Consider the following 14,079-nt stretch of genomic DNA (forward strand, 5'->3'; position numbering starts at 1 on the left):
GTAATTAATTGTTTTGTCAAAACCCGCAAATTCCATAAATAATACCGCACTTAAAATGGAAAGTAACACATGCATAGTCATTTTGCCACGAAATAGTTATTAGTCCAAATTGTCTCTATAAATTGTCAATAGTTGTTCTGCAGTACTAAAGAAAACATATTGGCAAGTAGGGCAAGATATTTAGCTGGGTCTGGTGGCGCAGTGGACAAATTCATCCACTGTAGGGGCCTGTGTTCGACCTCATGGTCACAGGTTCTAATCCTGGCGGGTCCACTCAGCCTTTCATCCATCTGAGGTTGATAAAATAAGTACCCTTGAGTTGGGTAACAATATACATCTGTTATTCAGCGCCTTGAGACTTTCGGGTGATACGTGCGCTATACAAACGTACATGTTATGTTATATCTGAAGTAGAAGTGGACTTAGAAAAAAGCTGAATTATGTGGAAAACGAAGAATCCGTAATGCATAAATACAGTAACCACAAATTCAAATTGAGAAATGCAATAATAAAAATAGAAAATAATTAAGAAAAAATAAAGAACACTACATGTTTTAATGTATTTGTCCAATAATAATAATAAAAACATTACAAGTGAAATTATGGTTAGACTATAGATACAAACATGGGTATTAGGGTTATAGATATTGTTCGGGTGAGAATAAATTTAGGGCAGATGTAAAGGTCATGGTAAATGAAAGGAGGTAATGTTTAAGGGTAAGCGCACTAGTTATGTTTAAGGATGAAGCCATATTTTCAACATAATGGCATTCTTCATTCTGGGTCATTTGTAATGGCTCATTCAAAATCTAAATAATGAGGTATCAATTGTCTTCTTTACTAAGGCATTCTTCCTTTTCTTGTAGATGCAGGGAAAGCTAGAAGTACCATGATGCAGCGGCATGTACGACAAGTGTCTTTGATAGTACTTCTCTTGTAATGTAACCAGGAGGGCAAAAGATTCAGTAGTAGAAGGTGACCTTTGCAAGCAAGACAATGTTATCGGGCAGGGGTACAACTAAACAAGTTTTCCCTTGATGTCCTAAGCAGCGGAAATGTTCTCTTAGTTGAAAAAACATTGTAAAATACCATCACAAAGTATTTTAGTTCAGTGCTCCAGTGACCCTTCATTGGGCACCTAGAACCCCACAACCCTCCCAACATTAGCAGATTGAGGCCACCGTTGATGCTGGTGGTGCCCCTAGAAAGAGCAGCAGCACCACCAAGTTTTAAAAAAATGCTATGGGGGCTGCTGGAAGCACAGCAGCCCCCAACTTTAAAGTAAAATCGCAGTAAGTCTCTTGTGTCATTGAATCCTTACTGTTATTTTCAAAGCACTCCAAGTTAGAGCTGTATGCTCTTTAGCTGGCGTTCAGGGACCCCTTGTGGTTGGTTTTATGGCAGCACTTTGTGGCCTGAAATCTTTTAAAAATAAGGCCCAAAGTCATGTTAATGTTTTTTAAATGCTTTATTGAAAATACTTTGTGGCAATCACTATTATTAAACATTGCAATGTTTGAATTTACAAAACATATACATTTCATTATCGTTATTATTAACTTTGGGCAGCAACCGCGCTATATAAATGACAATACAATACAATACAATACTTTTTGACAAAGCCAATAGGTCTGTGAAATATATGATCATTTGCTGACCTCTTGTTAAAATCAACAGGTCTATCTTACTTAAAATGACACCCTTTAAATTGTTACATGACTTAATCATCCATGTACTGCGGTGAGGGATTAGATGCCGATGGGGTTTGGGCTCCTGTCTTAGATGCAGGCGAGGTTCTGTGCCCAATTTAATGCCGCCCACCGCGATGGACATCTTACTTTTCTTTAAAAAACATAGAATATCACTGAAAAAAAAACAAAGGTTAATTTGACATACAGGGGCCTATTAGGATGGCGGACGGACCTGCGTCCGTCCGCCACCTGCGTCCGTCCACCACCCCAGAGGAGGAGGGACCGTCCGCAGGGGCAGCGGCGGTCCCTCCATGCGAATCAGGATGTGACCGCCACCCTGGTGGTCACATCCTGTATTTTTAACATTGCGGCAGGTGCTGCTTGAAGCAGCACCCGCCGCAATGTTAACACTGCAAGCAGTGCATTTGCATTCACAAAGCAGCATGCAAATACAGGGGGGTACTATATGTGCACCCCCACCCCCCCTTCACCCCGGGGGCCCGCAACGGGCCCCCAATGAAAAGACCGTATGCCTTTTCGTGGCGGAACTGCCGCCGCGGAGAGGCATGTCACAGGGCAAATCCTAATCTGGCTGGCGGTGTCTGATAGACACCGCCACCATATTAGAGCTTTTCCGCCGCGGTCTCGCGGCGGAAAAGCGGCGGACGGTCTCCCCGTCCACCGATGACCCCCCAGCCATCCTAATCTGTTGGGGGGTCTTCACACACACCGCAGCGATGAATCCGCATCCTCCGGGCCGGCAGTGGCTTCCCCGGCCCGGAGGATGCGGTTTCACCGCAATCATAGTCGGCCCCATAGTTAGGGATTATAATAATATCTTACTTTACATTAAAAAATCTTATAAATTAGCTGGAAAAAAACAAAAGTTAAAAGGACATTAGGTAAAAATGTCAATTAAAACATGCCATTTTAAACAAAGAAACACCACTGAAATTCACGTGTTATAGTTATGTCAAGTAATTATTACTTGTGCCCTAACATAAATATAACTGGGGCCTTCACCATGCACTGCTAATTACCTCCCAAATTACATCATGCATGACAGGTTCAATTACATAATTGATAACATCACAGAGATATCTGAAATTTCATCATGGCGGGGGCACGAGTTATGGTTACTGTGGGCCATGAGTTAATTACTTAAGATAATTCTAATTAGAGGGTTTTAGGGGGGCACAAAACCCTGTAATTGCTCTAGGACTATCTCCTAAAAATAACATTATTTACAAATAAACATTACATATACTTCCCTTACATAGACTTACCATGTGTGTTGAAGACTACGATTGTCTAAGGGATATTAGGGGCAAAATCGTTTTTCTTGGCTATGTTCTGTCCCTAGGACAAGCATACTTTTAATGATCAGAGTGTAATCGTCAAAGTGTCACTTGGATTTGCTATAATTTTGATTTTTGTTTTCTAGAATAATATATTTATCTTCGTAGGGAATGAATTCAGAGGTTGTTGAATTAAATATCTTCTTCTGATGGTGTGGACCCATCTAATTAAATGCTCATTGTGATAAATAATGTTTTTGAGCGGGTAATTTGCTAATACTAGCCATTTCATGCTTGCTTCTGGTCAAATTGTTAAAAAAAAATGTAAATGGTTGTTTTATTTTAAGTGTCAATAATCTGCTTGTTTTCCATAGGGAAGATCATTATCCTTTAAAACGTTCCTCGTCTGGGTTTTAATCAGCATATACCAAGGTAGGGTTTATTTCTGCATTTCTGGAACTAATTTGTTTTTTTGTACCTTGTGAAGGAAATTGTAATTTCAAATGTTAGATTAATTCCCAAAGTGTAAAGAACTCCAAGTTTACATCATACTCTTATCAACAGTTTTATAATCTGCCACATGTATCGGCCTGTACTATATTTTACTATTTGTATGTGTTTGTCTCCTAAATTGCATGTTCATTTAAATAAAATTCAATTGTTTTAATATGCTGACCGGTGCTATCCATTGCCCGCATCACCAGATATCTACTTTCATGGAATGACAATAGCAGGATTTAAGAAATATTACTTAAATAACCACTGAAAAACCATCCAGCACTTTATAGCTCGATGATATTTTAGGAAGTTTAATTAATTCAAATTTAAACGGCGTGCATAAACAACGGAAGGCTATTGTATTTGCAAGGCTTAAGGTCCAATTCGATTCTCTAAACGCCATAGTGTGTGTTTCTTGTGTAGTACGATTTTTTAAAACTAAAATACTTAAAGAAATGGAGGGCTGTTGAGCCGGAGAATTTAGGTCAGTTTTCTATGAGAGAGTAACTTCTACATGAAACATGGCGCCTGATAGACTTTTAATACACTACAAGACTGTTCTGTCATTTTGGGCATGCAATCAAGACTACATTGGCATCGAGGTCGAGGGTGAGTTCCAGTTGCCTGATTTGCTGTGGGCCGCACATATTACTAACAATAGCGCGGAGAGCTTGTGGTTCGAGTCTTTCAAGATCATGTGGAATATTGTGAAACCATCTTGGCTACCCGAAACCACCTGTTCACTTTGCATAGGGCCTACTATTCGCCACAATGCCTGTCAAAGTTTTCAGATAATTCACCTGTCTCATGCCCTAAATGCGGTTTGATAGCTGCATCCGACCTGTACATGTTCTTAGATTGTCCACTTTTATCACCTTTTTGGAATGCGGTTTGCCTATCACTCTCCACTTCCTTGGGATCCCAAGTTATATTATGTCCTGCTCTTGTTATCTTTGGGGTTTCTCCAGAGTTTCAGGGGCTGGCAAAAAATTTACTTTTTTATGGTATTTTGTTGGCCAGAAGGTAGATATGTAGGAGATGGAAGGACCCGCTACCTCCTTCCTTGCTGGATTGGCGCACTTCTGTGCTACAAATATCGAAGGTGGACCTCTTAAGATCAGGCAACTCACGCAAGAGAAATTTCTGGCTTTTATTAAATTGGTAATGGTTTATTAATTGACCGTGGTTTTTTTTTTTGTTGGTTTCATACCCCCCCCCCCCCCCCACCAAAGTTCCAATGATTACGCTGCTTGGCACCTCTTCCACGTTTGTATATACCCAATAAGGTTGACTTCGGTATAGAAATGGGTATTTTAATGTAGCATATGACCCTGACGGTTGTTCCAATGTGGTGTCGTTGGAGTTAGACATTATTTACTGAGGGGCAACTCGTGTTGCACCACTTAGAGCCCCTACCAGTTTACCCGTGACAGTAAGTTCATCACCACATGCTACTATTTGGTTACCAAGGGCGAAATATGAGGACACAAAAAAAAAAAAAAGAAGACTACATTGGCACCGTGCAGGACTTGTGGCACCACAGTGCCATTCGTATTGAAGAAAACCGTGGTCTGATACCTGAACTTGTTTCTTCTAGAAGAGGCATGGTGGATTGCTGTCTTCAGATGACTAATTACCTTTCATGTAGTGTGCTAAAAATTGGTATTCTAAAATTGGTGACTTTACTCACCGTAGCAGAAAAATAATCACTGATTATTAACTTGTCAGATTTTCAGCTTCTGTCAAAAACAGCTGCCAAGGTCAGAATCATATTAGTCTTAGCTGGTTATTTAGACCTCTCCTTTGAGGTCGCTTAAAATGTCTGCCTTATGCTGTCAGCAGTGCTGGTAATAAGGAAACTCCTCTTGGAGGGTTAGGTGACCAGGAGAAAAATATTGAGAATGTAAGGTAAAGGATGGCGTGTCAAAGCCAGTAAAATCAACTACAAATCATTAAAATTGGAGTATCCAGATGAGAGAAGAAAATATTCTGGATTTGCAATAGGGTGGAAGAAATGCCAAGTAAACTAGAAATAAAAAAAATTGTAAAGTGTTATTGCTTTTTGGCAGTGTAAAAAGTTTGCATAGATTGAGCTACGTGCCAAGGAATAATGTCCACGTTCTTATATATCTGGGTCAGTATTATAAATAGTTCCCCAGCGATAGAACTGGCGTCTGCACCTGAATGTTGCACCTCTTTGGGTGATGGAGAAACCTGTGAAGCTCCTTTTGTAATATGGATCACACTGGTGCCATCTAGTGTCCCTCGGGGGTGTTTGCCATGGGACTCCAATGCGCCTGGGCTAACGTACAGGTACGGGTGCAGGAGCACTTAATCCTGTCGCGAAGAGCATTGAGTTTGTGCTACATATGAGGTGTGTACAGGGACAGCACCTCGGAGGGACTCCTGTGGACATGGGGGCCAATTGATCCCAAGCACCCCGCTGCTGGCGGGTGCAGTCAGGCTCTGTGCTTACCCTCAAGGGATCCTTGTTCCCCCTTCAAAGTGCTGCTGGACCTCCACTTGCAGGCAAAGGCAGATCAGCTGCTTCAAACATGCAGTTCACCTTTCACTAATGAACTGCTCGCAGTGCAGGCGCAAACACAGTGTGAATAGCAATTTTTTTGGACTAGGAACCACTGCCCTAGTCTGCGCTGGGCACGCCCCGTTATGGGTGAACAGCAGCACACTTAGGGACAGTGCCCCTGATTGAGCCATGGTTTCTTTACCATATCAGGTATCCTGTATGTAACTGCAAATGCCAATCCTCGTTAGATTGATGATGTGCGGTTTTGCACGAGGTTTACTTGTGTTTCAGCGATTCATAAATGTCCAAGCATGATTGCACAGAAAATTCAGGGCAGGATAAATGGTTTATTTTGCAAATTATTATACTCAAGCAAGTCTTCAGCAGAAACATGGCACTCACTGTGCCCTGCTGTGGAGGGGACAGCAGCCTGGGTCACAAACTGTTTGATTTATGATAGTTCAACACTCGCCTTACAGAAATGTGTGAAATGTAAAAATACAGCTCCTTCATTTTCAAGAACAGTAGATGGTGTGTGCAATGTTCGCCTTATAATACCTACTCCTCCACTTGTTCCGTTTCATTGAACAGTGGGGCTCAACCTATATAGTACAACATGCACGATAGCGTTCATGAGACACGAACGGAATTAAATTATTACAAAATGAATTGCTTGTAAGCCCATGAGAGACAGTTTGTTCCTATCTTCAGCATCATTGGTGGAGATTATACTGTGCTCCAGAGAGCCACAGAAAATTCCTTAAGCACTGATAATTAGGAGAAAGAGGAGCTGAATTCTCCTGGGGTTACCTGTACATTCTATTATTTTCTTTTTTTCGTGGCTAAAGAAGTCAATATTGTAAGTGCACCACCGAGGAGCCTACTGTTTAATAGAGTTATGTTATAGTAAACTTGCAGCTAAATCGAAAGAGGGTGAAATGCTATCCTTACAATGACATCGCCTTCATCCTGTTCTTCCTACAGCACTTTTTCAAAACACAGCAGACACTTCTAATTCATATATATATTTTTTCTAGGTGGCATTTTGATGTATGGAGCCCTTGTGCTTTTCGAATCAGAATTTGTCCACGTGGTTGCCATTTCTTTTACTGCCCTTATCTTGACCGAGTTGTTGATGGTCGCCCTAAACATTCGAACCTGGCACTGGTTAATGGTTGTTGGCGAATTCCTCAGCCTTGGCTGCTATGTGGCCTCTCTTGCTTTCCTAAATGAATATTTTGGTAAGTAAATGTAAAGAATTATTATCAGTAGCAAAATAGTCTATGTTTTTGGCTTTTTTGCAAGGTTTGGGGGTTAACTAGCAAATTAATTGCATGGTTTTCAAGTTGTTATCTATCAAAACATGGTCTTCTGTCTGTAAATGGCACCTCTGTGTAGCAGTGCAAATAGGAATGCTATTGTTCATGTTGTTTGTTCGAAGAATGTGGAGTTCCCTCTATATGGGTTTGGTGGACGTGTACAGCAGTACAAGAAAAGGCTCTCTAGGCGATCCGGCCTAAGTGCCCCCTTTCTGCCTTTTTCAAATGCATGCCCATTGTAGTCCTACTTCTACAACTTTTGACATTTTAACATAAGGCATACCTGGTGCTAGCTGAGCTGTATTTTTCCAGATAGAGGTTTGCACTGTCACTGCTTTGCCTGTTCTGTATGTTATTGAGGCTTGTGCTGCTTTGCTGCTGTACCTGTCTCATTTGTAAGCAATGTTTACCTGACCCTTCTTTCCAGGTGCAAGCAGCCAAGTTGTGGAACAATCTACCCATCGATCTAAGGTTAACTCAGGATCTTCTGGGGTTCAGGAAATCTCTAAAAACATGGCTGTTTCAGCGGTGGAACTCAGTGCTGGGCTCCCTCTCTGGGCTGAGCCTTCATCCTGCTTCAGCGCTGGGACACTCAATTGAGTAGCTGTGCGCTCTACAAATAAACTTTTAACATAACATAACATAACCCTTGTGTGAGGGACGCCTGTGCTGTGCTTATCCTGTTTGTGAAGGAAACTTTCCTTGGTACTCTCTTACCTCACCAGTTCTACGAAGCCTAAAGGATGATGTCTTTCCTGGGGTTGTTTTGTGTGCCATGGAAGCATGGACTCACGGACCAAAGCTTGCACTTGCTCTGAGTGTGACAGATGCATGAACTATGGTTGATAGGGCAGTACATGATCTGTGTTGTACTGACGCTCGGAAAAAAATATTAACTGTAAACAATTGTTGGCCCTTAAAGGCTTGTATAGCACGGTGTGCACTAATTTTCCATGAAGTGCCACACATTCTTGCTGGATCCTGAGCAGAGTGCTCATCTACGCAACCAGTTGTACCAAAACTATTTGAAGATGCATGAGGGGGCGTAGCCAAGCACCTAAGATGGCGGATGCATTTTGATCGCGCACCACACCCTAGCCCCCATTTATCTTGAACATCTTTGCATCCAACGGGCAATTTTTGACGCTACGAGTGCAGTCGGCGTGTGCGAATACCTGCTTCACCCAGCGGAGGGCTCCCTAAACCTGGGGACTGGCAAAAGCCGTTCCCCGGAGGGTGCAGCCTGCTCCCTCTGCGGGGGCTACGGCCCCGGCCTATACCTTCCTCGTTTCTCGGCCCTCGCTGAGGGCTCGGAGCTGGGACCTGCCACTCACCTAGGTTTCGTCCAGGCCTAGAGCAGAGACGAGCGAGCCCCCGCGAACGGCAGCCTGCTCCACTGCTGTGTCCCGACCCTAGCTGGGAGCACGAGGCTGAGGCCCCTGCCCCTGAGTCTGCACCCATTGTGACATCCAGGATAGTCTTGCAGCTGGTGCAGTAGATAGTGCTGAGACTCCCGGCCTGGCCTGCTACACCACAGACCCCCCTGACTACCGCTGTACCAGAGGACATCTGGCGGAGTGTCAACGGAAAAGGTAGGCCTGCATGGTGTGCTGGCGGTGCTCATCCTGAGAAGGGGAGGGCACTGAGGTTGGTCAGACCTAGGCCCCCAAGCAGGCACATTATAGGGGCGATGGTGAGTCCTACAACAGCGTTAACATCCTGAGGGGCTGCCAGCTATTCAACTGCAGAGGGCAGCACAAGGGTCGAGTCAGGCCTGGGCGCTCCCTCTCTTTGCCTGTAGTAGCCTCTGGGCCCACTGTGTCAGAGAGGCACGGGAGCCAGACAGGCCTTAACTCCCCGGGCGGCACGTGGTAGTAGCTGTAAGAGCGAGAAGCTTGCGCTGCTGGCTACGCTGGTCCGACCCGGGGGTCACATCATGCCCAGACTGCTACCCTCTCTTCATGAATAATCCCTATGCGGACTGTAAGTTTGGCTGGAACCTGATCCCTGTGCTCACCCGTTCGCTGGCCTGGCGCGCCATGGTCCCAGGTCAGACCCTGGAACTAAGGTGGGAGGCAATTCAAGATCCGCTGAATCTACCTTGGGCCCACGCCTCCAGAGCATGGCTCACAAGGAGACCTGAAAGGGCACTAACCAGGGTTTTCCTATAGCCCCCATTGCACATTCCTATTTCGGGGGTGGCTTGAATGGGCTGGGTGTCCTCAGAATTGCATTGTCTTGCCCACTACCCCGTGGCCCATAGGTATCTAACCTTGGAGCGTTCCTGGTAGGACTGGAGCACAATCACCCAGGGCACCTCCTTCAGTATACGGAGTACTCACAAGCGGCAGCAGCAGCCCGCCTTCCTGTCGTAGCCGCAGCAGTCAGGACCAATACGCAAGCTGCACTCTATGTCTAGGGCGCATCAACTAGCTATGGGCCGTCTTCGTTCTGCCACCCTCGAAAATGGACCACCTCAAGGTTCGGCTGGTGGGGCATCCGGAGGAGTGGGGAAGTCTTCAGAACCAAACCTTTCAGACCTCTCGGCTAAGCTGGACTCAGTGCTGCCTCCAGTGCAACAGATAGGCACAACACTGGACCAAAGCAGCACCTCTCTTGAAGGCAGAATAGACAGCATCACCTCCGACTTCACGCTCTTATGCGCGGATCATCAAAAACTGTCCGAGCGCATACAAGAGGCTGAGGTTACACTAGCGGACGTGCAACCCATAACTCGCAATCACACAGTAACCTTACAGGATGTACTAGACCCGGTCTGCACCCTTCAAGAGAAATTGGATGGCCCAGAGAGTCGCTCGCATGAAAACAATGTGCGCATGATTGGCCTGCCGGTGGGGACAGAGAGACGGGACGCAGTGGGATACGTGGAAACCTGGTTGAAAGAGTTACCCCCCAAGGGACACTCTCCCCTCAGTTTCTTGTTCTTTTAAATATTTGGTTTTTATTGGTATTTCATACACAACAAAAAACATTTACAACAACTCGGTCAGAGAGGCAGTAATGTTACACTTGCATTGCTCAAAGAGAAAAAATAATTGACAAATGCACATATAGCGCTCACAGCATAGCTCAAACTATACTAGGTTCAATCAGATCAGGGCAGGTAGGCCCCAGCATAGACAGTAAAAAATCCATCTCAGAAGACCAGAGCAAGGGGACTTACGGCCCACCGTCCTACTATATACGGTCTAACCACAAATCACATGCCCCCTCAGTATAAACATATAAAGACAAATTTAAGACTACCCTTCTTGAATTATATTTACGCGGCCGGCTCTTGTTCCAGAGCCTCATCCCTCAATTCCTGTGAAGTGCCGACCCAGTCAAAAAAAGGTGCCCAGATATCTCTCGGCCTGGATGGTGATGACATCAGCTCCCAGTACGTTGTCAGCTTTGTGTGACTAAATGCAACATCTTGTACCCAGGCTGTCACCCTGGGGGCTCTCTTTCTCCCCCAGGACATGGCCACCCTGCGTTTAGCCAGTAGCAGCAGCAATGCATGTAGCTTACGTGTAGACGCATCAGTGTTTTTCACATAGCCTAGTACTCCGAACAGTAGTGTGGCTTCCGGGGATGTGCCTATCATGTCGTGAATTTTCCGGAAGACCTCCGACCAGTAGGCCACCAGAGATCGGCAGTTCCATGCCATGTGTAAAAAGGTAGCTGGAGTGTGGTTACAGCGTCAACATCTATCATCGCCCTGCAGACCCATTCAAAGTAATCGAACTGGGGTTCTGTAAAAACTGTGGAGATATTTGAAATGGATTAAGTGCAGCTTGTAATTTGTGGACAACACAGTCATTTGATTGCAGCAGAATGCCCACTGATCCTCCGTAATTGGAGTAAGGAACTCCATATTCCAACCCTGTAGGGAGTTTGGCACGAACAGTGGTGCAGTGTTTTGCATAATGGTATAAATGCGCCTGATGAGCCTGTGGGGGGAAGGAGTCTTCAGAACATATTCCAGCGCCATCAGAGTGGGCGTGGGGGCCGGGAACGTATTGTGTATTTGCCTGCATGTCGCCCACAGTTTACAGTATAAAAATAGGTCTGAGAACTTCCCTGTCCCACCCTCCGATGACATCAGCGGGGATCTAAAGGTATCTTCCGGATATAAATCTGCAAATGTTTGAAGACCTAAAGCTTTCGCTGCCACCCGGCTGGTTCCCTCAGTCATTGCAGGTATCATGGGGTTATGTGCTAAGGGGACAGAGGGGGCATATAGTAGTTGCATCCCGGTCCCACGCCCAGCGCAGGGTTTCGACTGTGTCGATCCCGTCCCGCGGTCTTTTATATGGATGGTATAATGCTACCTGAAGTGGGACCAGAACCGCAACGTCCTGTCCGACCGCAGTGTGCGGCGGAAACGGGGTAGGGTGCACCCAGTGATGTAAAAATTGAGCCTGTGCGCAGTAGGTGTATAATGGTATGTCCAGGGCGCCCATTCTGCCCTGTGTTAAAGGAAATGTCAGGAGCTCTCCCGATATCCTTGCCTGCTTTCTCCTCGGACCAAGGAGATTAGTAGAGTGCAGATTGTTTTAAAAAACGCCTGAGTAAGGGGCATGGGGATGTTGACAAATAGGTAGAGGAATTTGGGCAAGACCACCATCTTGGCTATAGCAGTCCTACCTGCTAGGGAGAGTGCCAGCCCAGCCCAGACTTTCACTTTCTCCTCCTGCCAAGCAATAGCTCGCCCAAAGTTCATGCTCCAGATTTCTTGTTCATCCCTGCTTAGCCAGATTCCCAGATGTTTCACTGGACCCGCAGCCCAGTTGAGAGGGTACACAGGGAATGGCGCTGTACTGTCTGTGAGCGGGAAAAGTGTGGATTTGGCCCAGTTGATATAAACGCTAGATAGCCCCCTGAATTTGATCAATTCCCTGAGGATAGGAGCCGTGTTAACTGCGGGGTTCGAGATATAAAGGTTGATGTCGTCCGCATACATCGAGACTAGTAAGCTTTGCGCGCTAAAGCCAAGCCCTTTGGTTGTATGATGTTGTCTCTACCGGGCCACCAGTGGCTCCATCATAACCGCGAAAAGGAGCGGAGAGAGTGGACACCCCTGACAAGTTCCCCGAGTGATGGGGAAGGGTTGGAATGCCATTCATGCGGATTCTGGAAGACGACGACAGGTAGAGGAGACGTATAAGGACAATGTAAAGAGGTCTGAACCCCATCCTTTCTAGGATCGCAAATAGATTTGTCCAATCCAGCATGTCAAACGCTTTTGTTGCGTCTGGAAAAACAGCAACTGCCTGGAACTTCGGGTGTAGGTAGTGGAGTACCGAGAAAAACATTCTGAGGTAGTGTGACGTAGCCTTCCCCGGGATGAAACTTGATTGGCCCGGTCAGGCTATCAATGGGAGTAAATGGCTGAAGTCTGCCTGTAATCAGTTTGGCAAGAATTTTAACATCCACATTAATCAGTGACAGGGGCCTGTAGGAGTCTACTTCATTACTGTTCTTCCCTGGTTTGAGTAAGGTTATAATCATGGCTTCTCACATTGATGGTGGTAGGATGCCCTATAGAGCCTCTTTATACACTGCTAACAAATGTGGGGCCAGTTCAGACACGTGTGCTTTGTAGAAAGCTGTGGTTAGCTCGTCTGGGCCCGGGGCCTTGTCCAACGGGATACTGTGTATTACCTGGGCAATGTCTTCGACTGTAAATGGAGCATCTAAATATTCCCTGGATCCCCTCCCCAGCCACAGGAGCTCCAGAAAATCAAGAAACGGTTGAAGATCCTCAGGGGTGGCACTCTGTGTGGCCTTGTAAAGCTTAGCATAGAATTGTTGAAAACGTTCTGTGATTTCCTGTGGGCATCTGACCAGGGTATTATCATCCCCCAGAACCTCAGTCACATACGTGGCGGAGCGGGGCGTTCTGAGCCTGTTTGCAAGTGTTCTGCCCAGCCTACCCCCTTCTCCATATTGTCGTGCTTGTGCGTGCTTCCCCAAGAACTTCACCTCACCTCTTCTTCAAATTCTACAAGTGCTTCTTTTATAGCAGCGACGAGTGTGACATCGTTGTTTGTAAAATACTGTGTTTCTAAGTCCCTTATATGATTCTCAAGGGAGCAGAGTGTACCCCTTATAGCCTTAAGGACCCCCGCCTGTCGTGCTATACATTTCCGTCTAACGATTACCTTGAGGGCCTCCCACAAGGAAGCCTGAGTTATGAAAGAGCCGGTGTTTAATGAAACATATTCTTCGATATTACCGCAGATTTCTTCCTTAAAGGCCTCGTCCAGCAAGGTGCCTTGTGGGAGGCTCCAACTGAACATTCTGTGATGTTTATTTGGTAAGAGCAGCCTCAGTAGGCACGGTGCATGATCCGATAATGTTCTGGGTAGATGTGCAACCTCCAGCGCCCACATTTCTGCATCCCATGATACTAGCCAAAAATCTAAACACGACCAGACACTGTGGTGTATGAATATGAAAGTGCCCTCCGCCCTGTTGGGGTGACACCCACGTCATAGGTCGGTCAAGTTACTGTCGGAGATGATGGCGTTCAAGGTGGCCCTGGAATTAGGATGAAGTGTGCGGGATATTCACTGTCTGTCTAATGCATCATGTAACATTGTATTGAAATCTCCCCCCAAATTAAGGTATCGCAACCTATAGCCTGATTATTTGCCCATATCCTCTGGAAGAACTCCGGGCTGTCTGTATTCAGCCCGTTTATTTCAGCGGGAGTAACTTCCACCCCAGCCAGTACCTCA

At 45.6% G+C, this 14,079-nt stretch overlaps 1 protein-coding gene across 2 annotated transcripts in view; it reads left to right on the forward strand.

The window, feature by feature from the left end:
* The window catches only part of ATP9B (ATPase phospholipid transporting 9B), a 2,364,768-nt gene that overhangs the window by 2,306,639 nt on the left and 44,050 nt on the right, over positions 1–14,079 (forward strand). For both annotated transcript variants that reach the window (XM_086965515.1, XM_086965516.1), the window contains exons 27-28: positions 3,364–3,421; positions 7,052–7,255. In XM_086965515.1, the coding sequence (XP_086821641.1) occupies positions 3,364–3,421; positions 7,052–7,255 (262 nt within the window). The remainder of the gene's footprint in view (positions 1–3,363; positions 3,422–7,051; positions 7,256–14,079) is intronic.

This window comes from Lissotriton vulgaris, chromosome 4_1 (genome assembly GCF_964263255.1).
Source record: "Lissotriton vulgaris chromosome 4_1, aLisVul1.2, whole genome shotgun sequence".
Lineage (NCBI taxonomy): Eukaryota > Metazoa > Chordata > Amphibia > Caudata > Salamandridae > Lissotriton > Lissotriton vulgaris.